The following is a 27,087-nucleotide window of genomic DNA, read 5'->3' as shown; positions in this document are numbered from 1 at the left end:
ACTAAAGATCCCATGTGCCACAACTAAGATTCAGCACAGCCAAATCAACAAATAAAAGCAACAGGTTCTATAAATAAAATAATCAATAAGGACAGGGAACTACACTCAGTATTTTGTAATAACCTTAAAGGCAAAAGAATCTGAGGAAAAATAAATATATATGTGTATATGTGTATTTGTACATGCACGTGTGCTCAGTAGCTCAGTCATGTCCAACTCTTTGCAACCCCATGGGTTGTAGTTCACCAGGCTCCTCTGTCCATGGGATTCTCCAGGCAAGAATACTGGAGTGGGTTGCCATTCCCTTCTCCAGTGTATGTGTGGGTGTAACTGAATTACTTTGCTGTACACCTGAAACTAACACAACATTGCAAATGAACTATAATTTATAAAAAGAAGAAAGGAAGAGAACAGGTAAAGCTTAAAAGCTTGAGAGCTGGTCTGAGGTTATATCTGATGATGCAGTGAAGAATGTTTGGTGAAGAGCTTCAGAGTGGGGTGGACTGAGCTCGACTCCAAACTTTTCTACTTGAAACTTGATGTATTTTGGTGCACTATTATCACTGCAGATAGTGACTGCAGCCATGAAATTAAAAGACACTTACTTCTTGGAAGGAAAGTTATGACCAACCTAGACAGCATATTCAAAAGCAGAGACATTACTTTGCTAACAAAGGTCCGTCTAGTCAGGGCTATGGCTTTTCCTGTGGTCATGTATGGATGTGAGAGTTGGACTGTGAAGAAAGCTGAGCGCCGAAGAATTGATGCCTCTGAACTGCGGTGTTGGAGAAGACTCTTGAGAGTCCCTTGGACTGCAAGGAGATCCAACCAGTCCATTCTGAAGGAGATCAGTCCTGGGATTTCTTTGGAGGGAATGATGCTGAAGCTGAAACTCCAGTACTTTGGCCACCTCATGTGAAGAGTTGACTCATTGGAAAAGACTCTGATGCTGGGAGGGATTGGGGGCAGGAGGAGAAGGGGAAGGCAGAGGATGAGATGGCTGGATGGCATCACTGACTCGATGGATGTGAGTCTGAGTGAACTCCAGGAGTTTGTGATGGACAGGAAGGCTTGGAGTGCTGCAATTCATGGGGTCGCAAAGAGTCGGACACGACTGAGTGACTGAACTGAACTGATTATCACCTTCCTGCCCCTCATCATCTCATCTATGAAGCAGGGATAACCATGACTATTCCGCTGGCTGGCAGCTGAAATGAACAGATTTGTATGCAAAATCCTTAGAGTGCTGGGTAAGTGCTGGTCACTCAGGGGCTAAAGCTACGCCTTTAAAAAGTTACAGTTCATAATTTATGGGCTCGTGGGTTTTTCGGCAAAAATCATTACCAGGTACAGTGCTAGGAGCTGGAAATGTGTACTTTAATGATCAAAACCAAGATGGTTCCCAAATTCATGGAGCTCATGGACTACTTGCCTGTAAGGTTACACATAAAATGTTCAAACAGCACTTGGAAGCCCAATTTTGCACAGAGAAGAAGAAAGTGAGGTTTTGGAGGGTGAAGTAAGCCCATGAAGGAAGTGCAAATGAAATTCAGATGCTGGTTCTCCAATCCACTAGCTCACATTTGCCCTCATTTTACTTTGAGAATCACAGATAAGAAACACTGTGCTTGTCCTGGGAGTTCGGGGTTGGTAGATGCAGACTATTACATTGAGAAGGGATAAACAACACGGTCCTACTGTGTAGCACAGGGAGCTATCATCAATATCCTGTGATAAACCATGATGGAAAAGAGTATAAGAAACGTCTACATGTGTATAACTGAGTTGCTTTGCGGTAGAGCAGAGATCGGCACAACATTGTAAACCAACTATGCTTCAATAAAAAAAGAACCCCTATGCTTGTTCTTTACCCTCAAAACTGTTGACTACATTAAGCAGAAAAAGGATGACAAGCTTCCAAAGCCACACTGGAGTCGAGGATTGGCACAGAATGGCACCGATTACGGGAATAAACCTGGGAACAGGTCCGCCGAAAGTTGCATCGTGAAAGACATCTGGAAACTGATCTATTAGCCACTGCTTGTTCACCAAGGCGGGTCCCTTAGCCAACGGCAAATGTGAGGGCAAAAGTGATAGAAATTATACTGAACGTCCCAAGTGCTCAGTTCCGTCCGCCTCTTTGCAACCCTGTGGACTGTAGCCCACCAGGCTCCTCTGTCCATGGGATTTCCCAGGCAAGAATACTGGAGTGGGTTGTCATTTCCTACCCCAGGGGATCTTCCCAATCCAGCGATTGAAGCTGCATCTCTTGTGTCTCCTGTATTACAGGTGGATTCTTTACCTGCTGAGCCAGGTAAAGATTAGGGGAAATTATATAGATTAGGGGAAAGAAAGGAAAGAATGTATAGACCTTGTCAATGGAAACTGTATTTAATAGACATCTATTAGCTGTAAGAAATTTCAATAACCTCAGATATGCAGATGATACCCCCCCTCCTCAATGGCAGAAAACAAAGAAGAAATAAAGTGCCTCTTGATGAATGTGAAAGAGGAGAGTGAAAAAGTTAGCTTAAAACTCAACATTCAAAAAACTAAGGTCATGGCATCCGGTTCCATCACTTCATGGCAAATAGATGGGGAAAAAAAGGAAACAGTGACAGATTTTATTTTCTTGGGCTGATGGTAACTGAAGCCATGAAATTAAAAGACACTTGTTCCTTGGAAGAAAACCTATGACAAACCTGGGCAGCGTATTAAAAAGCAGAGACATCACTTAAAGGTCCATCTAGTCAAAGCTATGGTTTTCCAGTACTCATGTATGGATGTGAGAGTTAGACCATAAAGAAGGCTGAGCGCCAAAAAATTGATGCTTTCAAATTGTAGCACTGGAGAAGACTCTTGAGAGTCCCTTGGACTCAAGATCAAACCAGTCAGTCCTAAAGGAAATCAACCCTGAATATTCATTGGAAGGACTGATTCTGAAGGTGAAGTTTCAATACTTTGGTCACCTGATGCAAAGAACTGAGTCACTGGAAAAGACCCTGATGCTGGGAAAGATTGAAGGCGGGAGGAGAAGGGGATGACAGGATGAGACGGTTGGATGGCATCACCCACTCGATGGACATGAGTTTGAGCAAGCTCTGGGAGTGGGTGATGGACAGGGAGGCCTGGTGTGCTGCAGCCCATGGGGTCACAGAGAGTCAGAAGTGACTGAGAGACTGAACAACGAGCCTTCAAACTCCCAAGCACACGTATGTTTGCTTGTGTCAGTGTCTTTAGCAGGCAACTAGAAAGAATCAAAAAAGATTTACCCTGCTCACCGTTTTTTTGTTTCTCTTCAGACCTCCTGTCTCACTAAGTTTTACAAACTCAAGCTGGGAGGCAGAAACCCTGCCTGACTCAGCAGAAGAGCACGTGGAGAGAACATGGAGCTGACCCCGGCATCGACGGCTGCAGTGTATGCTGAAGCTGCCCCCAGGCTGGTGAAGTCCTGGCTTCTAGGCTCACACTCCTACCAGGATCAGGACAGAACCGGAAGATGCCAAATGCACACAGCTTTGGTTGCTCCAGGTTACTGATAGACCCTTGAGTAAGAACACATTTTCAGGGGACTTCCCAGATAGTCCAGTGGTAAAGAATCTGCCTTCCATTGTAGGGGACGCTGGTTCAATCCCTGTTCGGGGAACTAAGATCCCACATGCCATGGGGCAACTAACCAAGACCTGATGCAACCAAATAAATTTTTTTAAAAATTGAAAAAAAAAAAGAACACATTTTCAACTCAAATGATCCTTACAATTCCTTACAGATCAATTGTTCAAGTACTTAATCAGTAGCAACTATGTGCCTGAGATTGTGATAATTACAGTGAAACATCTCAGGCCCATCAAAGATGAAGGGAGCCAAGAACATTTGGATAAGAATGCAAGAAAGACGCTTCATGGTCTTCACAGCATTCAAGGGACCCATTCCAAATGTCTGGTGTTGCCAAGCCTGTAGACACATCACGAAAGCCCTTTGCTTGGGGCAAATTTTCCTCTTCCAGGGAATGTGATAGTGTGTACAGACTCCACTCAGAGCCAGCTAAGCTGCTCACTCAGGGCTGTGGCCTTAGAGAAGCTGAGAGCTGCTCAAAGACTCAATGGTTTTCAAAACCACTTAAGGTAGCCACAGGCTTTAGAAATTTCCTGGAGGCTTCTGACATGTGTTTGCTGGTCTAGGGTGGTTCTCCCTGGAAAGAGGCCATGCTGTGGTTTAAAAGCCAGCAAGAGTGCAGGCCAGATGCTCAGTGCCTCGCAAGGAATGGAGTTTCCTACCCCAGAATGAAGCCCCACTGCAGTGTTCTTGCCTGGAAAATGCCATGGACAGAGGAGCCTGGTAGGCTACAGTCCCCTGGGTCGCAGAGTCAGACACAGCTTAGTGACTAAACAACGACGAATCCAAGAACGAAGTGGGAGGGGAGGATAACAAACAGGGTGACATCTATCCTTGCTCTGCTCTTGGCAAGGAAATCCCTCCTCCTGAGATGCAGCCTCTGCCATGGAGTCTTGAAACATCAAGGCATTGACCTTGTAGGCACCTGCACGCCGTTGACTGCCCACGAGGATATTGCTTCATCACTGTGTTACTCGCTCTGAGACTCCACAGTATCTTGGTTTGATTCATGGCCTTCAGGGTCAGACCTGGCTTGAAAGCCTGGACCTGCCATGTACTAGCTGTGTTATCTGCCCCTGCAAAGCCCCAGTCTCTCCATCAGTAAAATGGGGATGACAACCAAATTATTATAAAGATAAAACATCCCTTAATTCAACAATCCATGTAATACCCTTAGTGAAATGCCTCAGCATACTGAAGATGCTCTAGGGACTTCCCTGGTGGTTCAGTGGAGAAGCATCTGCCTGCCAGTGCAGGGGACACAGCTGTGGTCCCTGCTCCGGGAAGACAGAACATGCTGCAGAGCAATGAAGACCACGGGCCCCAACTGCTGAGCCTGTGCTCTGTAACAAGAGAAGCTGCTGCAATGAGAAGCCCACACACCACAACAAAGAGCAGCCTCCATCACCGCATCTAGAAAAAACCCGAGCATAGCAACGAAGACCCAGCACAGGCAAAAAAAAAAAAAAAAATAGGAGACGAAGGAGTTGGCAGGCTGACTACAAGAATGCAATGCTGAAGAATGACGAAAATCTGGCTTAGAGAGTATCCTCCACTAATGCCAGTTAGAAATTATACTTATCTATCCTTCAAAAAAAAAAAAAAAAAAAGGGCTAAAGCAAATCCTTGCATCAGATTTTGGAATGTAGTTTTCACTATATTGCTGCTGCTAAGTCATTTCAGTCGTGCCTGACTCTATGCAGCCCCATAGATGGCAGCCCACCAGGCTCCTCCATCCCTGGGATTTTCTAGGCAAGAACACTGGAGTGGGGTGTCATTGCCTTCTTCATTCACTATATTGGGGTGGGGCAAAATCAGACATCATGGAAAAAAGATCAGTATGTTATAGTGGGAATTCCTTGATGGTCCAGTGGTTAAGACTCTGGGCTTCCAATTCAGGGGACCCAGGTTCAATCTGCGTCTGGAGAACTAAGATCTGAACAACCATGCAGCACATTGAAACAAAGTGCATATATATACATATATGAGACGTTAAAAAATGTGTAAACTAAATATTTATATAGAAATGGCCAAAGTAACTACAAACTGATAACTGAGAGAAAATATTTGCAAGGGTTTACGAGCTAAGATCAAGTTCAGTTCTATGTAGAGGGGCACTTAAAGGGGAAAACTGGGGGGACAGAGGGTCTGTAGGAGGTATGAGATGCTGTTTTACTCATCAGACCACATATTTATTGTTAATTGATAAAAACGGATAATGAATTGAGAAAGAAAATCTAAGAGGCCTAATTTTTTGTTGACCATTGAGATATTTGTTGGTATGGCAACCTGCAGTGCTTTCTGTTTTCCACTCTGTAAGTTGGAAATATAAATGCAAATTTATGACATTTCTGATATCAGAGTAAGACAAGGCATAGCCTTTTCCTGTGGTTTGTGAAAAAAAATGTAAATGGCTGCATTCAGGTGATAACTTAATTTTTCAGCATAGACCACATGTCCCCTTAATGTCTCCCATCCCTAGAATGTTAAGATTCTTCCTAAGTACTGTGAGAATATGAGTCCTGAATTGTGCTGTGCTGTACTTAGTCACTCAGTCATGTCCAACTCTTTGTGACCCCATGGACTGTAGCCCGCCAGGCTCCTCTGTCCATGGGGATTCTCCAGGTAAGAATACTGGAGTGGGTTGTCATGCCCTCCTCGAGGGGATCTTCCCAACCCAGGGATCGAACCCAGGTCTTCCACATTGCAGGTGGATTCTTTTACTGTCTGAGCCATCAGGAAAGCCCAAGAATACTGGAGTGGGTATACCGCCTATCCCTTCTCCAAGGGATCTTCCCGACCCAGGAATCAAACCAGGGTCTCCTTCATTGCAGGAGGATTCTTTACCAGCTAAGCTACCAGGGAGTCCTGAATTATTGAGATACAGGTCTTTGGTTCTAATCATAGGCCAAGGGGCTGCCAATGACTTTATTTTGTTATTCTCAATGGACACCATCACTGAACAGAATTATTCCATCCACAATGGTGCTATTCAGTGGCCTCCTCATTGTATTCTTATCTCACTCGCATTATCCCCCAGTTCCCTTTATTTCAAGGTGTTTCTGCAGCCCTCTGCTCTCCTAAAACCCCCGTGCTGAAATGACAGTTCATGTCAGTGGCTTCCCTGAACCTGTTCAGGAATGTTCCCCACAGGCAGGGACAGATGAATGGTAAAGCAGACATTTCGCGTCAGTTGAATCCTGTTCACCGAGAACATCGCTGTCCTGGACGAACGTGAAAGAGGAAAAAGAAGCCTGGACTCACCTGGCGGAGTTTGGTTCCCACCATGGAGGCACTGCTGTCAAGCACAAACACCACGTTCTTAGGTAAAGGCGGAAGGTCTTTGGGGGCAAAATAGTGCACAAAATAGCCGTCTAGAACCTGGTGGAGGGAAGAGAAAGCAAAACGGATAGTGCCCAGGTTAGGTAGCAAAACAAACCAAAATGGAGATTCCACGGAACGTCTAAAAGTCAAAGACAGCATGAAACAGAGTCTCGGGCCAGACGCCAGAGCAAAAGCATCCATGGTCCTGATTCCTCCAACTACTTGCTAATTTAATTTGGATAAGGGTAAAATCATTCCTTAAAAATATATCGATTACACTGACTCAACTTAAATCATTCATCTCTTCTCGACCCTTGTCACTCAAGAATCCTGCTTCCTGCATGATCTGTTTTTTTCCTAAGCATCTTTCATGTTCCGACATAAAGATTGCCTGCATGCTGGATGCACGTTAATACATTTTGATAATCCTACCCTGTCTCTGGACAAATATGACTTACAGGAAACTGAGTCATGGGCCAGTTTCTCTAAATTAAAAAGACAGACTAAGTTCTAATTTCATCTAAAGCACCTCAGGGAAAATTAGGTTATAGGTTTCATTTGCCTCCAGATTACTGAAGCAGGAAATAGATATCCCCAGCCTCTAGCAAGAGAACATCCCTGGTGGACTCGGAGACACATTTGGTGTTAAAACAGATTTCCTAAGACTCGGTAGTTCTCACTCTCTCAGGTGAGTACTGAAATCCCTCATTCTGGGTCTAACTAAAAGTGTCATGGAACTAATGAGAAACAGCAACAACAAACCCATTACCTGGATGTCCCCAATGCTCTGTTCCCTATTGACATCATATCTAACGATGAAATCTCCCAAAATGCCATTCTGGGCGATCTTGGCTTGCTGGACCACACTAGGCTTAAAAACAACTTTGGCAAAAGTTTCATTTTGGTTGATAACAGTAGAAGGAGGTGGCCCAGAATCATCTGTAGGCAAGATAGAAACATAATGAATAACTGAACCTATAACTTTTTCTGAAAAGAAACAAGATCTATTTTGCATGGACACAGAAAGTTAGCCTTTATTTCAGGTCTGCATTTCAGATGAACTCCCAAAACTTTGTACTGATAATATATCTCAATGCATGAGATATGTTAACTTGCATTTCATCTCTATGTCTTCTTCTAAATCCTTTCTTACAAGAGTTTTAAAAACACACAAAAGGAGAGAAAATAGTAAAGTGAACTCTCATGGAACCATCATCCGACCCAACAATTATCAACATTTCACCAGTTTTATTTTATCTGTTTTTATGGATCCTCTCACCATTTGTTTTTAATCCTTTGGATGTACCACATGGCATGTGGGATCTTAGTTCCCTGACCAGGGATGGAACCTGCGCCCCCTGTATTGGCAACACAGAGTCTTAAGTCAGTGGACTACCAGGGAAATCTCCCTCTCACCATTTTTTTGCTAGAATTTTAAAACAAATATGAGGCATCATGCTTCAGCCATAAATGCTTCTTTGTGCGTGAGTGCATTTGTGAAGCACAAAAATACTTCAGCCGTGTCTGACTCTTTGTGACCCAATGGACTATAGCCCACCAGGCTCCTCTGTCCATGGGATTCTCCAGGCAAGAATACTGGAGCGGGTTGCCATTTCCTCCTCCAGGGGGTCTTCCTGACCCAGCGACTGAACCCACATCTCTTAAGTCTCCTGCATTGGCAGATGGGTTCTTTACCAAGAGGGCCACCTGGGAAGCCCCAAATACTTCTTTATGTATCTCTACAAGAACTTTTTTCAGCGTAACCACAAAACTGGTATCAAATGTAACAAAGTTAATGCTTTGTGCTTTAATATCATCAGATACTCAGCTTGTATTTAAAGTTTCCTGATTCTCTGGAAAATGTCCTAGAATGGCAGCTTTGTTTGACTCAGGATCGTAAGAAAGTCCCTACATCACATTTGACTGATATTTCTGAAATCTCTCTTAATCCACAAATGTCCTCTCTCTACCCTTTTACTAGTGCTACACACACATCTTGTAAAACGCCGGTTCTGTCTTCCGTGGAGCTTCTCACGTTCTGTACGTCATGACGGTTTTTCTGTCCTGTCTTTTGGTCCCCTGCTCTCCTGGTCCCCAACTCTGGCTTGAACGTAGTGTCACAGGGAGCAGAAAACGTGCCAATGCCCAGGCCAAGAGCTCATTTAACTGTTCTGGGACACAGTCAGGGTGTCGGGTCTTTCCAATTCCCCCCGTGATCTAATGCTCAGTCAAGCTTGAGGCTCACAGCTCAGTCCCCTGCATCTCCTTGTGTTCGGAGGGTAGAGCTGGAGGCTCGTTAGATTCAGGTTCAGTGCTGTGGACAAGAACACTCCTGGTGACGCTGAGTCCTTACTTCTTTACCACATCAGGTAGTACGCAATATTGAGTTGTCCGCTTTTAGTTTCAGTAAGAGCGCTGGACGGTTCTGATCGCCCATGATGAAATTCCTCATCAGTCTTTCCCTTAACAGATTTATCAGTCACCGATGATGTTTGTTCAGTGTTTCATCAGAGTCGCAAAACGGCGGTTTCTGATTCTCTCATTCCTTCCATACGCAATTCTTCCATAAGGGGTGCTTTTCCTCCATCAATCATTTGGCGCTCATTACGTGCTGCTTGTCCAGAAGGTTTATGACTCTTTTAAAAAAACACTGCCCAAAGCCTTCCCCAGCACGAAACTTAGGATGTAAATTAAAATTCCAGAAAGAGGAAGAGATAAATGATTTTTTTCTGTGATTTAAGAAAAACGAGTGAGATGATATACTAAGTAAAGAACAATCTCGTTTTCCTCCTAACTTTCATTTCTTTCAGTAAGACACACTATGGAGAATTATTTCACAGACTACCCACCTTTGTAAATCCAATCAAAACTGTGTCTATATGTTGAGCAACTAGCTTTTTGAGATTTGCATGCATTATGAAGAATAGGAAAATGAGGAATTCCTAAACATCAGTATGTGGAGACTTTTAATCCAGATACTGAATCAAAGGCTGGCTTGAAATTGCTGCAAAGCATCAGATTCTCTTTTTAAGTCTATTCAAGTTGATACCATGGAGTAAGCTGACCAACAATTTTCCATCCTTAATTAGCAAAACAAAAAAGGAAATGAGGCATCATTTGCCCATGGTAATTTGTGTCTAAGAATAAACTTCCTTCTGCTAAGGACTTATTAGACAAAAGTCAAAGGAACTTTAAACATTTCCTTCACCAAAAGAGACAATTAATTTTAAGACACCATTTAGGTGTAACCTTACCAGGAACCACAAGGCAGAACTGATTCTTCTATTTTTAATACTTACCAAGGGCAGGAATTTCAGGACTGACCAGAGAGGTAGTAAACAGGGAAGTCTGTTCTTGCAGAAAGTCAGTTGTAGGTAAGAGAATACTTCCAACAGAACTGCTCATGAGAAAAAGGTGCTGGGAAACTCTCCAGGGGACCATGAAGAGTACCAGCCTGTGTTCTCTGGAGTCGTCTCTCACGGATGATTACTGGTCAGGCACCAAGAGTGAGAGGTATGAAAATACCCTAGCTAAGCACTTGAGATCACAGGAGGGTCACACGGACCTGCACTTGATACCGGGTCCACCTGTTCTCTATGAGATTTGGGGCAGGTTACTGAGCCCTAGTTATCTCATCGGTACAATGGATTTGTGGTCTACCAAACTCACTCTTGACATGGTGGTGATGTGATGTACTTAGCACCATTCTGATTCATGGGGAACAGTCATGCTTGCTAACATTATCACCAACCATAAACTGGTACAAAATCGAAGTGCCAGTGAATAGACGTGAACAGACATGAAATAATACATCGTGTCACACTTGGGACACTCTATGCAAGGAAGAGGAAAGGACAACTGCTACTGGCAACACGGTTGAATCAGAGTCATTTTGAGTGAAAACATAAGATACAGAAGAAAGTATTCACTATTCCCACTTACACGAAGCTCAGGAGCAGGCAAAACTCACAGCGGTCGAAAGAGCATACTGGGGCCTCTCTCCGCGGGTGGGAGCCTTGCCAACCCCTCCCTCAGGGACCGTCGCAGCCAGCCAGCCCCTGCTTCTTGGTGACCCAAAGGCCATGATCAAGAATGCTGACATGTCAGAGGAGATGCGACAGGACTCGGAGGACTTGCTACTCAGGCACTGGAGACATATAATATGCAGAAGGGCATCGCGGCCCATATCAAGAAGGAGTGTGGCAAGAAGCACACCCCCACCTGGCACTGCATCGTGGGGAGGAACGAGTTATGTGACACGTGACACCGAACACTTCACTTCTACCCGGGCCAAGTGGCCGTTCTGTTCAAATCTGGTTAAAAGCATGGACTGTACCACACACCCAGTGGTCCATCCAAAAACCGGGACTGCAGCCTCAACTCCAAATTCCAGAGACTGAAGTCTTCAGCCCTGCCTAAGGGAACCCCTCCATCTCTGACCCTTTATTGTGTTCTGTACCGGGCATTCTCTGTACTAGTGTGCTGGGATTATAAAGCAATGGGCAGAACAGCTTACATCTATTTCATGCCTGTCTGCCCCATAGTTTTTCTTTTCAAAATCCATTCCTTGAAAGAAATAAATCTGTTGGAGGAAAAAAAAAAAAAAGGAAGTGCATACTGGTTCCTTTGGGGAGGGTAAACACTGACTGGGAAAGAGGATAAGGGGACCTTGTGGGGTGCTGAAAATACTCTACGTGTTGACTTGAAAGTAACTGCTAGGTGTGTGTGTGTATATATATGTGTATATATATATGTGTGTGTGTGTGTGTGTGTGTGTGTGTGTGTGTGTGTGTATATGTAAAACTTCCTTAAGCTACATACATAAGGTTTATACACTTTATTCTATGCATACCCCAATTTTTTAAAAAAAATTTAAACTTGCTGAAAGTTGCATAGCACAAGAGACTGAATAGTAACTCCCAGGATGGAACATAGTATTATTTGTCAAGTGGACCTCTGCCTTAGGGTAAATCTTTTTGTGTGGCCGTTTATACACTCAGGGTAATACTTGGTGGCATTACACAGTGTACTAGCTGGCAGAACGAGGACCAGGGAAACATTTCCTTGTGCAGCGTCCCTAAGTGTGCATGCTCAGTTGTGTCCGATTTTGTGACCCCACGGACTGTAGCCACCAGGCTCCTCAGTCCATGGAATTTTTCAGGCAACTCACTGGAGTGAGTTGCCATTTTCTTCTCTGGGGAATTGGACTGAGTCCAACTCCAGTGAGTTGCTATTTTCTTCTCCGGGGAATCTTTCTGACGTAGGGATCTGAACCCAGGTCTCCTGCACTGCAGGCAGTCTGCTGCTTGGCAGGCAGATTCTTTACCAACTGAGCCACCAGGGAAGCCCTCCGCATCCCTCAGCTCTAAGAAAGATGTCCTGTTGGCAGAGGCAGTTTCACAACTCGTCTCTCTAGCAGTGCTCCAGCAAACCCTAGATGAGTTCATCATCTGCCAGGTGATACAGACCAGCTCTACTGTGGTTTTGGACCAGCAGCCATCACCTGGGAACTTGCTAGAAATACAAGTTCTTGGGCTCGTCCCAGAAACCCTGCAGGTGGGACCCAGGGATCCGTATTTTCACAAGGCTTCCCAAGTGATTCTGGCTCCTGCACAGACAATGGTGGTGTGCCTTTGACGTATGTGAGTGGGTGGCACTGGATTCTCTCTAACCTTCAAAGTTGACACAAATGAGATTTTATTCTCTTTACACTGTGAAGGGGAACAAACCAATCAATTGTAAAGGAAATCAACCCTGAATGTTCACTGGAAGGACTGATGCTGAAGCTGAAGCTCCAATACTTTGGCCACCTGATGCAAAGAGCCAACTCATTAGAAAAGATCCTGATGCTGGAAACACTGAAGGCAGAAGAAGGGGGCGATAGAGGATGAGATAGTTAGATGGTACCAATGACTCGATGCACATGAGTTTGAGCAAGCTCCAGGAGATGGTGAAGGACAGGGAAGCCTGGCACGCACAGTCCATGGGGTGGCAAAGAGTCGGACACGACTGAGTGACTGAACAACAACACTGTCAGGATGTACCTACCATTTCATGTTCCAAGTCTTTCTTGTTGAAATGGTCTTTACAATTACCCTGAATTAATACCATTCATAGTTGAATGAAAGCACCAAGGATTAAAAAGTATAATTTCTCTCTTCATAATCAATTTGACTAGCCTCTTTGATATAAGCCATGAGAAAGGATAGTGTATTATTATTTTAGTTTCCTACTGACCTCTGATGTTTGCTAGTGCGTGATGAAAATTCATGAGATTCCTATAAATGGGCTTCTTTTATGTGCTCAAAGAGTGGGTTGATCCCCAACCGGGTTATTCACCAAGAAGCCCAGTTCCTGAGGTTGACCTCCACCCACTAAGTATCAGACAGTCAATGTGACCCAAAGAATTTTCCACTACCTATCAAAAAAAAATATAAAGGCCCACTGGGAAAAATTCCAGAGAAGTATTTGTAGAACATAAAATCCTCTTTTTATTAGAGAGAGAAAAAAATCAATGAGGCTGCCCTAATGACTGACCAAGATCGAAAAGCAGAATAATACTATTTAGCTTTTCTTCCGCGTGAACAGGGGTCCTGCTGCCTGCCACAAAATCGGAAGCACAATGAGCTAATTTATTAGCAGGGCCCTCAGCAATCATGGGATGTGTCCTAAACATAATGAAGAGTGCAAGGGAACAGGTTGGGAGCAGACCAAGAGAATGAGAACCTGACCCACTTTTCTCATGAGAACCCACATATCCTGGCTTGCCCTTCTTCATACCCACTTGGTCAGGGCTAGCAGTGAACTTCGTGATTACTTTGAATGGGAGGAAGCTGTGTCTTCTCATGCCATCTCCCTGTTTTCAGCCAAGCAAGAGTGATCTCCTGCAAGGTGACCTTCACGGGCACAGGACTGCCTCTAGGGCAGCCCCTGAAGATGCACCAACTGGTCTGTCTCCACCCACTCTGTCCTGCTTCTCAGGTCATCAGCATCCCCACAAGGCCTTCTTCCTGTCTGAAGTCCCATATTTTTTAACTGGAAAATATGTGTTTTTTAGAACCCATACAATATCAAGGGAAGTGGGCTCCAGGGTTTGATAGACTCAAAAGACTGATTTATCATCTCTGAGCCTTAGTTCCACATCTTTCAAATCCACATCATAGAATCATGGTCAGAATTAAATGACATCACATCTAAAAGGAACTAAGGATGGTGCTGTTGCTAAGTCGTGTCAGATTCTTTGCGACCCCCTGGACTGTAGCCTGCCAGGGGGTTTCTGTCCATGGGGTTTCCCAGGCAAATACTGGAGCCAGTTGCCATTCTCTTCTCCACAGGATCTTCCTGACTCAAAGATCGAACCCGTGGCTCCTGCATTGCAGGTGAATTCTTTACTGTCTGAGCCACTAAGGAAATCCCACCAGACACACAATGAATGCTCAATACATACTAGCCCCCAGCCTCTTTCCCTCAAGAAGCACTTTGTTATTCTGTCTAGGATGAAAGGCAACTCACAAGAAAAAAAAGACATTTTGGTAACATATAGTTTACATTTTCCAATAGCAGGTTTCTCTATACCACTGAAAACTTAGTAAAAAAAATATTCATTATTGGGAGGAAAAAAAGGCACATCATGTGGAACATTCATAACACGGAATTCAACAATGTCTGGCTTTGTTGGTAAAGAATCTGCCTGCAATGTAGGAGACCCTGGGTTCGATTCCTGGGTTGGAAAGATCCCCTGGAGAAGGGATAGGCTACCCACTCCAGTATTCTTGGGCTTCCCTTGTGGCTCAGCTGGTAAAGAATCTGCCTGCAATGTGGGAGACCTTGGTTTGACCCCTGGGTTGGAAAGATCCCCTAGAGAAGGGAAAGGCTGCCCACTCCAGTATTCTGGCCTGGAAAATTCCATGGACACATACACGACTGAGCGACTTTCACTTTCACTTCACATATAGGGAATAACCTTTATAAAGGTTGTGGAGGCAGTGGTTTCTCAAGAGTTCCCTGAAATTACATACAGAATTTGGCATGAAACGGTACATGTATACCTTTTTCGGGACAGATGTCTATAGCTTTCACCAGATTCTCCAAGGAGCCCTCTTAAGGTACAGAACCACACATACAAGTGGTATGAAGTATTCCTGTTCTTGGGACTTCCCTGGCGGCCCAGTGATGAAGACTCCCAACGCATGGGACCTGGGGTTCGAGTCCTGGTCGGGGAACTGGATCCCACATGCCACAGCCAAGAGTCTGAGAGCTGCAGCTAAAGATTCCATGCGGCACGACTAAGACCCAGCACAGCCACATAAACAAATAATTTTTAAAAACTCCTATTTTCCCCACTGATTCTATCTTGTACTGATAAGACATTGTTTATTTTGCATAAAGGGTGAAAAGAACAGGATGTTATTTACAGACAAACATTCCCCTCCTAGACGACCACATGGGGGGAAAGGAAAGCCAGTTGCTATGTACAGTGTCTAAAGGTGTACAGCAAAGAACCACAGTCAAGGGCATCAGTTGAATGCTACTCCCCTTTCGGTCAACTGATGGGGGATTTCCTGGCCTCTGTTTCCTGTGGGCCTTGGGTTCGCCCACTGTCAGGGAAAAGCAGCCAACACCCGGGGATTTTACAAAAGCATTTCCAAACACCTCATTTCCCCTTGGAAAAGAGGTCAAACTGCCTGTGTTTGTTTATGTCACCTGCTCACCTGGGCTCCAGTGGGGAGATTTCTTCAACAGAGGGAATGAAGAATTGGGCAACTACCCTCCTTCATCAAAAAAAGACAAATTCAGGCCAATCGGCAGAGTGTTAACAGAAAAGGTGATGGGGATATAATTACGCCATGGTGACTAAGGTTAATAATACAGTAGTGCTCTTGCCTGGAGAATCCCAGGGACGGGGGAGCCTGATGGGCTGCCGTCTCTGGGGTCGCACAGAGTCGGACACGACTGAAGCGACTTAGCAGCAGCAGCAGCAGCAGCAGCAAGGAAGCCAATCTTAAAAGTTCTCATCTCACACATACACACAAATTCTGTAACTGTGAGGGATGTCACCTAGGTTTACTGTGATCATCATTTTGCATCATATATAAATATCAAATCAGACATAGAAAACAAATTTATGGTTACCAAAGAGGAACGGGGAGAGGGATAAATCAGGCTTTTGAGATTAACATATATACTATAAAATGGGGTGTCTCCGACGGCTCAACAGTAAAGAATTTGCTTGCAATGCAGGAGATGCGAGTTTGATCCCTGGTTCAGGAAGCTTCCCCTGGAGGAGGAAATAGCAACCCACTCCAGTATTCTTGCCTGGAAAATCCCACAGACAGAGGAGCCTGGCCGGTACAGTCCACAGGGTTGCAAAAGAGTTAAATGCGACTTAATGACTAAATAGCAACAATATATATAAAATAATAATCAAAAAGGATCTCTGCTTAATATTCGGTAATAAACTATATGGAAAAGAATCTGGAAAAGAAGGTTCCGTGCATGCTAAGTCACTTCAGTTATGTCCGACTCTTTGTGACCCCATGGACCATAGCCTGCCAGGCTCCTCTGTCCACAGCAAGGATACTAGAATGGGTTGCCATGTCCTCCTCCAGGAGATCTTCCCGACTCGGGGATCAGACCCATATCTCCTATGGTTCCTGCATGACAGGTGGATTCTTTACCAGTGAGCCACTGGGGAAGTCCCTGAAAAAGAACAGATACGTGTATACGTAAACTGAATCACTTCGTCGTACACCTGAAACTAACGCAGCGTTGCAAATCAAATGCATGTCAATTAAAGAAAAACACTTTTGTGAATTTTTAAAAACTGCCCACTCTAAGTTCTTCAAGGGCCATGACAAGGGCCGTGGACATCGTAGCACAGAGCAGGAACACGGTGAGGACTCACTGTGAGCTCTTGGAACGTTTAACGTGGACACGGCTCAACAGGTCAGCACATACTCGGGCAGGTGGACGGAGGGGCCCTTCAAGAGGACCATCTTGAAAGTGTTTTGATGGGTGTGGCAGTGCTCTAGTCAAATCATGGCACATGCTTCCACCTCTGGTTTCAGTCACACCTGTGGCAGACAGTTCCATTTGCCCGGACAACATCCCACCTCGTATAGCAAACTAACACAGCAGGGAAAAGGAAGAAGCAGAGTGAGGCATCCTGAAGAAGAGGAGGATGCTTACAAGTATTAAGTGAAAGAGAAGGTCACCCTCCCGGGTGGCTCCGAGCCATCCTGTTCACAGCTGACCCCCACCCAGCTACAGCCGATGACCAGACGAGATAGCGTGGGTCCTCCTATTAGCATTAAAAACAAAACAAAACAGACCCGACTTGGAGCCAAATGATTCATACATCAGTGATTTCTGCACCGAACAATGTTGGAAACCCTCACGTAACAGCCAGATTGCTTCCTGGCAAAGGTACAGAGGCCAAGCGGGGCCATACCCTTCCAGCTGCAGCCTGGAGACTGGATCCCGGGGAGGGACACACGGCAGCAGGGAACCGGAGCTGGGGGTGAACCGTTAGTCACAATGCAGGCTTTAATAGCGCAGGGTGGCCAGATTTAGCAAAGAAAAAGAATGCCCTATCACATCTGAATTTCAGATACACCACCAGTGACTTTCTAGGATAAGCATGTCTCAGATACTGCATGGGACACGTTGTTTACTTGGAGTTTCAAATTTAAACCCAGCATCCCCTCTTTTATCTGGCAATTCTGGAAACAAGTCTTCTGGAACCAAACTCTGCCTCCGAATCCCTCCTTCACAACAGAATAAGAGCCATACCCAAGATCTGGAGAACTTAACCAACTTAAACCAGGCAGGGGGTGACAGAGGATGAGGTGGTTGGATGGCATCACTGACTCAAGGAACATGAGTCTGAGCAATCTCCAAGAAGTAGTAAAGGACAGAGAAGCTTGGCATGCTATATACAGTCAGTCCATGGGGTCACAAAGAGTCGGACACAACTTAGCAACTGAGCAACAACAAACCAGGAAGGTGTTGAAAACCCAATCGCATCTTCATTGCTGACAGTTATTTATTCTTAAATTCTTTTAACAAATACTTACTGAGCACCCATTCTATGGCAGGCAGCATGCTAGTTGCCTCCATTACAATCCCGAGAGCCATTACAGCAAATGGCAGGGTCAGGAGGTTACCAGACCAAGCAAAGGAAAAGAAAAATATGATTTTTAAACAGATTCAACCAACTCCTCACTGGTGTCTACGGATACACAAGACACTGTAGATACACACAAGTCTAGCCGGCAGTCAAAGGTGACTTGAGCTTGCAGGACTCAAGACTAGTCATTAATTTATCCTCAAAGACCCCCGCAGAGTCAACAATCTCATCTTCCAACATCAAAGGTAATGAAACTGTGTTTCTAGTGCTTCTCTTCTTTCTAATGAAGCTTTCTTGGTTCTTAGGATTATTTTATGGGAACCTGACCTAGGAGTGATACAATTAAAAAGCACGCTGTAGGCTGAGTTCCTGGGCAGGTAAAGGGTAATGAGCACACATTCCTTGCAGAGCACTTGGTGGGGGCGGGGGCGGGGCGAGGGGGGGGTGGCGCGGGTATGGGTTCTAAAAACCTAAAGCATAATTTTTTTTTTCCAGAAAAGATACAAGTTAACTTACATACAAACCAGAAATACACCCACAGACATGGAAAACAAATTTAGGGTTACCAAAGGGGGGAAGGTGGGGTAAGGGAAGAAATAAATTAGGAGTTTGGGATTAACATATACTACTACATATGGGCTTCCCTGGTGGCTCAGACAGTAAAAAATTTGCCAGCAATACAGGAGACCCCAGTTTGATCCCTGGGCCAGGGAGATCTCCTGGAGAAGGGAATGGCAACCCATTCCAGTGTTATCTCCTGGAGAATTCAATGGACAGAGAAGCCTGGCTAGCTAAAGTCCATGGGGTCGCAAAGAGTCAGACACGAGTGAGTGGCTAAGCACAGACAGTACATAAGGGGAAAGGATCTGAAGAAATAGATACACGTGTACCTATAACTGAATCGCTTTGTTGTACACCTGAAAGTGACACGACACTGTAAATTAACTATACTTCAACTTTTAAAATGGTTAAAGATAAATGAATAAAACAATTCATCTAAAAAAAGCTGCTTCTATGGGTCAGGATCCTAATAGAGTTCATGTCCATACATTCTGCTGGGAGGTCCAAAGTAAGGCTCCTAACATTTACCAACTGTCAAAACCACCTGGGGTACTTTGAAAAATGCAGCTGTCTGAAAAGAGAGACAGAAAGTGGATTAGTGTTTGCCTGGGGCTGAGGCTGGAACAGGGAGTGACTGCAAAGACGCACAAACAGCTTTTCGGGGTGATAGGAATGTTCTAAACTTGGATTGGGCTGATGGTTGCGCAACTTTGCAAGTGTACAAAAATTACTGAGTTAGAAGACTTAAAATGAGTAAATGTTATGCTATGCAAACTTAGCCTCAATAAAACTGCTTTTTTAAAAAAAGCAAAGAACAGGACTTCCCTGGTAGTCCAGTGGTTAAGAATTTGCCTGCCAATGCAGGGAACAAAGGTTCAATCCCTGGTTTGGGAAGATCCCACATGCCCCGGAACGACTAAGCCGGTGAGCCACAGCTACTGAAGCCCGCATGCCTAAAGCCCGTGCTCCACAGCAGGAGAAGCCACAGCAACGAGAAACCCGGACACCCCCACTAGGGAGCAGACCCCATCCACCGCAACTAGAGACAGCCAGACGCAGCAATGAAGATCTAGCAAAGCCAAAAGTAAATAAATAAAATTTTTAAAAAGAAATGAGCAAAGAATATAAAGGATAAACTATGCAAGTCACAGAGCCATATCTGTTTAATGGTAGGAAAAATTTTGAGCATTATTCTTGAGCATTACAAATAAATAAATTAAAAGCACTCATAAAATTTTCAGTTTCTCATGGAATAGACTCAGAATATCACACCTCAAAATACAGTTATCAAGGCCTTAACCTGGGTAAATTCTAATTCAAGTGTTTGAATGAGGACTCAGTCATCTGTTTTTTTTTTTAACCTCTCCAGATGACTCTAGGGTATAGCCAGGTTTGAGCATCACTGATATAAAGCCAAAGGAGATGAAAAAGGCCCTTAGGTACCTTATTTCTAATATTGTTTATCTCATTTTATTTTACTCCGAGCCATCAGGGATCTGATCATAAAAGAAAATTTTATGGCCCCAACCAGTTTTTTGTTTTGCTTTTTTTTTTTTTTTGAATCATGGAAAGGGCAATAGGTGCCACAGGACCACAAGAAGTTTGAGATTTTAACCTAGAGAGTGAAGTAACCAGCTTTAAACCAATCACATAGATGGAATATTTATCCAGGTTATAACTTAAGATCGTCAGACATCCAGGGATGCTCCAGAAAAGAATGAATTTCAAATACTCTTGTTCCATTGAGCCCCCAAATCATCAAGTCACTGAGGGAGAAGGAAGCAGGGTGAAGGAAGAGAGAGGGAGTGTGGTCTTGCACTGAACACCAATTTGTAACCTGTTAGAGTTTGAACCACACACACAAGTTAACTGTTTTAATAATCCAGAAAGTAGAATGCTTTGACTTGCAAATTACGTCTCACAGCATTGGCTTTCACATTGAGACAAAGTTCATTCATTTATGGTTCAATAGCCATGGGCTGAACACATCAGACAAGGAAACTGAGGCAAAAGTAGGTTCCACAGCTTTTAGGCTTTCTCTTCTTTTTATGGACCTAGGGGGAGACATGGAATCTGAACTCACACCCTAAGTATTTTACAAAAGCTCCCAGGGAGGGCTGTCCTAGAAGTCTGGTGTGCACAAGCCGAGTCTAGTAGCTAGCACACAGTCATTCTTATCTAGAACTGCTTCCCTAACAATATCAGAGGGTCCAGTGGATAGAGATTTGCTCAGAGAACATCCAGAAGTCTGACCTCAGCGGCCCACACTGGCTCCAGTCCACATTCACACGCTCGCAGCCCACGTCCGGGTCTCAGTTCTATTCTAGCTGCATCTCTGCCCGGGTGCTTTTGGAACACATGCAACAACATCCAGGCACAATCACAGCATCCTGTGCCTCTGGCTCCTTCCTGCAGCGGCTGTTTTGCAGGAACAGCAGCAGCTGAGCTCTGGACCGGACTGAAGAGCAAAAAGGGCCCCAGTCCACCGCACCTGGCCCAGGGAACGGCCCGTGAGATCTCTCGCTCTGCAAGGCCAGATATCTGGTCTGGTGCAAAGAGCCAGGAAAACAATTTTCTTAAAAATAAACAAATTCCCAGGAGATCAATGGTCTGGAAACATTCCTCAGAGATTCCCACAGGCCCTGCTGATAAGCAGTGAGCAACTTTACAAACAACCATCAGGATTCAGACCTAGCCCTTACAGGATGACCCACACACCACCACACAGACACATCTTGGAAGAGTCATGGTGGTTCTGAACCCGGCAGGGCACACAGGCACTTCATTTCTAGAGCAGGATAACCATCCTTCCCATGTGGGATAATTTCCTGATAAATTATGATTAGGAAAAAATGAAATTTTAAAACATTCTTTGTTATTAGTTTAGGTGTGTATTTTTTTCGTTTCTTTTTTCCCTTTTCTTCTCTACTTTGCAGACACCTAATCAGCTATCTACTCTTTAAAAGGCATAGTGTTTGATACCGTACGGAGGGGCTTTCCTGGTGGTTTACTGGCTAAGACTCCATGCTCCCAACATAGGCGGTCTCGGTTCCATCCCTGGTCAGGGAACTAAGATCCCACATGCCACAATTAAGACTGGATGAAGCTAAATAAATAAATGATAATTTTTTTTAAAAAAACTAATACAAGATGACAAAGGTTAATCTGACAAAGTCTTGTTTCCAAATCATTCATGATCTAATAGGAGAGATAACGATTTGGAGAGGAAAAACTGAATAGAAGGTAATTGTAATAATGATGATGATTAAGATTTTACTTGGCATGAAAGCTTCTCAATGACCCTGAGAGACGGTTATAATCCCTATTTACAGATGTGTAAGCTGATCTCACAGGGCCCAAGTCATTTTTTTCAAGGATATTAACTCTTAACTGATCACAAATCCATTAACCCTACCTATAGTGACCTCAATGATCTAAGAATGATGTCTTTTATCTCATATCATTTCTGAATGTCAGGTCTCTTGACAATATCTTTAACTTTTGATGAGATCTGGACGGACTGCAAACTCAGTGCTTGGAGTTAACTTCTAACAAAGACCTGCATCCACGCTCCAGTCTTTGAGAGCAAACTACCTCTCTCATCCAGAGTCGTTCACTGAACTGCATGCTGGGGGCGCAACCAGGTTCCATTCCATTTACTCTTCCCACTAACAGCTCCAGGTCTTCACTATTTTCCCCTCAAGTAAGATTAACAACATTCTCTTATTCCTCATGTCAAGGCATTTCTCTCGTCTCCTTGCAAACTCATCCCTAAATATTCTCGTACGAGAAGGCTTCTTGGGCGACTCTGCACCCTCCTTGCAGTCACAGGGGTTGAATTCAGGTTCTGCATTTTCTGCGATCTCTTATCACTCAGCCTTTCCCTGACCTCAGGGTCACAGGTACCCCAAAGCCTTGTCATTTTAACCCTGGTGCAATTTGGGGGGCACATCTGTATCGTTATCCAACTTGACGTTAGACCTTACAGATATATTTAGGATAAGGCCGAATGCAAGTGAATATTAAATATAAACTATTAGTTGATGTTAATATAGCAATTAAATTAGATTGAATTTTTCATGATCATCTCAGCAAAGAGTGCTACTTAAAAAATTAAAATATAAGGGGACTTCCTTGGTGGTCCAGTGGTTAAGAACCCGCCTGCCAACCCAGAGGACATGGGTTCAATGCCTGGACCCGGAATGAAGATTCTACATTCTCTGGGGCAACTAAACCTCAAGGAGCAACTACTGAAGTCCGCTCACCCTAGAGTTTACCATCTACAAGAGAAATCCAAGTACCACAACTACATAGAGCCCACACGAAGCAATGAAGACCTAGCACAGTCCAAAATTAATCAATTAGTTAACTTTAAAAAAATTAAAATCTGAGAAAAACTCAAATTAAGTGATCCTGCTGATGAACACAAATGTCTGCGTCTAAATCAAATTTCCAGTACATATCTTTCTCTATTTTTAGAAAGAATATAGCACATTAGTTAGATGTTTCTGTTAATGTTAAATGTTTGTTTTGATAACACAGTATTTAAAAATAAGGTAAAATAAAACAGTATTAGAAAATGACCCCATCATCCCTCATCCATAAATGATTATTTTATATGACTTCCTAGTCTTTGGTCAACTTCTCAGTTACGATATTTAACATTAAAGCGTACATACAAATGTGTCTCTTTTTTCTTTATCATATGACGAATTGTTTTTACAACCCCAATTTACTAATCACATCCATGTACTTGAATATTTAGGATGAAGGAGTGCTTTTGCTACTACAAACATTATCAAACACATCCGTATATATAACCATCCCAACATTTTAGATGCCTCACCAAGGGTGGAGTCCCAGAAGCGACACAAGAGTGAGAGATGATGAGAACATTGTAAAGTCTCCTGATAGAGCACGGCTTTAACAAAAGGCATTGCTGGGACTTTACTGGTGGTCCAATGGTAAAGTGTCTGCCTGGTCAGGGAACTAAGACCCCACATGCCTCGGGACAACTAGAGTCTGTGCCACAGCAAAAGATCCCCTGAACTGTAATCCAGACCCAATGCAGCCAAATAAATAAATTTTCTTTAAAAATGCACAGGGCACTGTCTTTGCTTGGCTGTTGTCCTTCAGATCCTCGCTTCACCTTGGGCCTGGACGGCAGGGGCGCCATCGGCTTTAACACCGGGACACCTGAACACACCTGCCGGCACCTCTCACCTGGCCCCCGGCCGCTGCCCCTCTGCCGGCTATTCTGCAGCCCCAGCACCTCCAGCTCCGCGATGCCTGGCCTCTCCAGCACGGTCACCTCCACCGTCAGCCGCCCCACCAGCTGCTGGGGTCGCACGCTGACCACGTGCTCGTACTTCCCCAGCCGTCTCTGCAGGAGCTCCTCGTAACTCAGGAGGAAGGCAGCCTTGTCCTTGCTGGGAAGCACCGCAGAAGCTCTGAATGTCTCCGTCCCCTTCTCCCTGGAAGGAAGAGAAAAGGCGATGGGGGATCGGAGAAAGCCAGGCACCCTAAAGTCCAAGATGGTCCCAGCCAAGCGCTCTCAGTGAGAACCCTCAGCATTCCCTACCAACAAGCCACCAGCCACTGCAGCCATCCCCACGATGCACCCTGAAGGGCTTCAGGATGGAGGGAAATAGGAGCCTGACCTATAGTTAGTTATAGGTTATACTTAGAGGTAGCTAAGGTACATACCTAAGGACTCATTTCAAAGAGCCCAGACTCTTGCACCTTCCCATACACAGAAAAGCACTAAAACCATTCACCTGAGACATCTGGATTTTTTTCTGATTAGTAGGAATGTTCTGATATTCAACTACATTTATTTTTTCAGTAGAACCTCCTCCATATCCTAGTCCTCCCTTACTTCTCTGGAACAGTCCCTCAGAGCTACCTGAGAGATGGTCTCCAGGGCTATGGTCCTCAAAAATGCCCCCAAGAAAACATAATCCTCGACTTCCAGGTTGCGCGTAACTTTTTCAGTCGATATTATAAAGAAAAACTAGAATTTAGCTTTGGGAAGAGAAGCAAACGCCTGCACTAAAGGAACGTTATACAGGTTCGAGGAATCCTGAAGAGCAGAGAGTTCAAAGACCACGGAAACCTTCTACTTCTTTCTCCCTGACGCAGACCCGAGGGGGCAAAGGGGAAGACGACTGACACAGGTGACCCCAAGGAAAAACACACAGGGCCCTCCCCGGTGGTCCAGTGGTTAATACTCCGCACTGCCAACGCAGGGCTGCCAGTTTGATCCCTGGTCTGGGAACAGAGATCCCACATACCAGACGAGGCGTGGCCAAAATAAATTAATGAATAAAGTAACATTTTTTTAAAAAAAGGAAAGCAGATACATGCTGTGATCCAACTGAACAGAACTGTGGCATGATTCTGAACAATTTGTGAAATGTAAAAAAAATTAATAATAATCCTCATAAAGCCCACACTATTTTCTCTAGATCCTGTGATCGTTTTTCTTCAAAAGGAAGAGATACTTTTTTCAACTGGGCTAGCAGAGAAGGAAACAAATCTCAGTATACTAGGTGGCTCTGCAGTTAATGTTATTTACAGTCATTCAAAGTGAATTGACTTATTGGTCTTCAATGTTTGGATTCAGTTTATAGACAAAGAATTCAAATACCATGACAGATCAGAATTTAAATATTGATAATTCTGACAAAGCAAAAGTAAATGATTAAGTAGGAAAAGAAAAGGGTGACATGCAGGAGAGAGAATACTACCATTGAAGATATCAGGGCTCATCTAGGATGGTATAACTCTGCTTATACTGAAGAAGAAAAAGAAATAATACAAAAATTTGGAATGCAGAGAGGAAGTGGGAGTATTATAAATCTGCTGAATCCTCTTTCTTCACAGCAGAGAATCAATAATCAATATCTGATTTTTATCAAGAAATTTTTTAAAAAGCAAGACTATAGTCAAAGTTATGGTTTTTCCAATAGTCATGTACAGATGTGAGAGTTGGACCATAAAGAAGGCTGAGTGCTGAAGAATTGATGCTTTCAAATTGTGGTGATGGGGAAGAGTCTTGAGAGTCCCTCAGAGAGTAGGGAGATCAAAACAGACAATACTAAAGGAAATACTCATTGAAAAGACTTTTATGCTGAAGATAAAGCTCCAATACTTTGGTCACCTGATGAGAAGAGCTGACTCACTGGAAAAGACCCTGATGCTGGCAAAGATTGAGGGCAAGAGGAGAAGGGGGCAGCAGAGGATGAGATGGTTGAATGGCACCACCGACTCAATGAACATGAGTCTGAGCAAAGTCTGGGAGATAGTGAAGGACAGGGAAGCTTGGTGTGCTGAAGTTCATGGGGTCGCAAAGAGTTGGACATGACTTAAGTGACTGAACAAGAACAACAATCATAATATTTAGAATAAGGGAAGTAACTACCATAAAACTACAGAAATATCAGAAGTGGATCTTTCTAGGGCATGAGAACTGGGGGATGGGGGTGAGTGGGTTTTTGATCATAAACCCTCAGCTACTATATTGTTAACCAGTTATATTATATATTCTTAATATGGTAAAAATAAAAAGATAAATCCTTGAAACAGGGTGAAAACAAGATGAGAAGTCGAAGAGGTAGAAAACTTGACACTTGGCTGTAGTGGACTTTTAATTCTTGAATTCAATGGTACTTACCCATTATCTTCTATGGTTTTATTCCTCTTCTCTTTTACCTTATCACCATTTCTCTTTTCTCTCTCTGTAATTTCTCCCTGATACACCTTGTCTCCAATAAGCCTGAAACACAAGAGACAGCTGTGTTGACTTAAGAGAACGAACTTATGGATGTCGGGGGGAGGGATGGGAAGAGGAATAGTTGAGTTTGGAGGGGACATGTACATGCTGCTGTATTTAAACTGGAGAACCAACAAGGACCTAGTGTATAGCACAGCGGACTCTGCTCAATGTTATGTCGCAGCCTGGAAGGGAGGAGAGTTTGGGGGAGAATGGATACTTGTATATGTATGGCTGAGTCCCTTCACTGTTCTCCTGAAACTATCACAGCATTGTTTATCGGCTATACCGCAATACAAAGTAAAATCTTTAATTGAAAAGAAAAAAAGAGAGACAGCTGTGCTGCCAGCTTGCCAAGACAAACTCAAGCATGGAGCTCATAACCATGACAACCCTAGAAAATATTTTTGTTTGCCTCCTGGATATGCACTGAGAATGCATTCCAGACTAGGGCACTACCCTTGCATCACTCATTTCGTTCGAGGGCAAATTTCAACAGGTCCATGTGTTAAGAGCCAACCCATGGTGTCTCTGATTCTCCAGGAGGGACACAGAAGACCTGCTCAAACAAACTTCCAAGAAGATGCACCAACTAGAATCCTGCCCAGACCTAAAATTAAACCCATACACCTATTTTGCATCTCTTTACCTCTTAGTTCAGGTGAAAAGAAGAAATATATGGTGT

At 44.0% G+C, this 27,087-nt stretch overlaps 1 protein-coding gene across 1 annotated transcript in view; it reads right to left on the bottom strand.

Annotated features, from left to right (window-relative positions):
- The window catches only part of ITIH5 (inter-alpha-trypsin inhibitor heavy chain 5), an 84,293-nt gene that overhangs the window by 31,505 nt on the left and 25,701 nt on the right, over positions 1-27,087 (bottom strand). The window contains exons 4-7 of the mRNA XM_070800759.1: positions 26,304-26,405; positions 23,852-24,102; positions 7,709-7,878; positions 6,880-6,996 (exon numbers count right to left, since the gene is read on the bottom strand). Of these exons, the coding sequence (XP_070656860.1) occupies positions 6,880-6,996; positions 7,709-7,878; positions 23,852-24,102; positions 26,304-26,405 (640 nt within the window). The remainder of the gene's footprint in view (positions 1-6,879; positions 6,997-7,708; positions 7,879-23,851; positions 24,103-26,303; positions 26,406-27,087) is intronic.

This window comes from Bos indicus, chromosome 13, assembly GCF_029378745.1.
Source record: "Bos indicus isolate NIAB-ARS_2022 breed Sahiwal x Tharparkar chromosome 13, NIAB-ARS_B.indTharparkar_mat_pri_1.0, whole genome shotgun sequence".
NCBI lineage: Eukaryota > Metazoa > Chordata > Mammalia > Artiodactyla > Bovidae > Bos > Bos indicus.
This window is presented reverse-complemented; position numbering and strand designations above follow the sequence as displayed.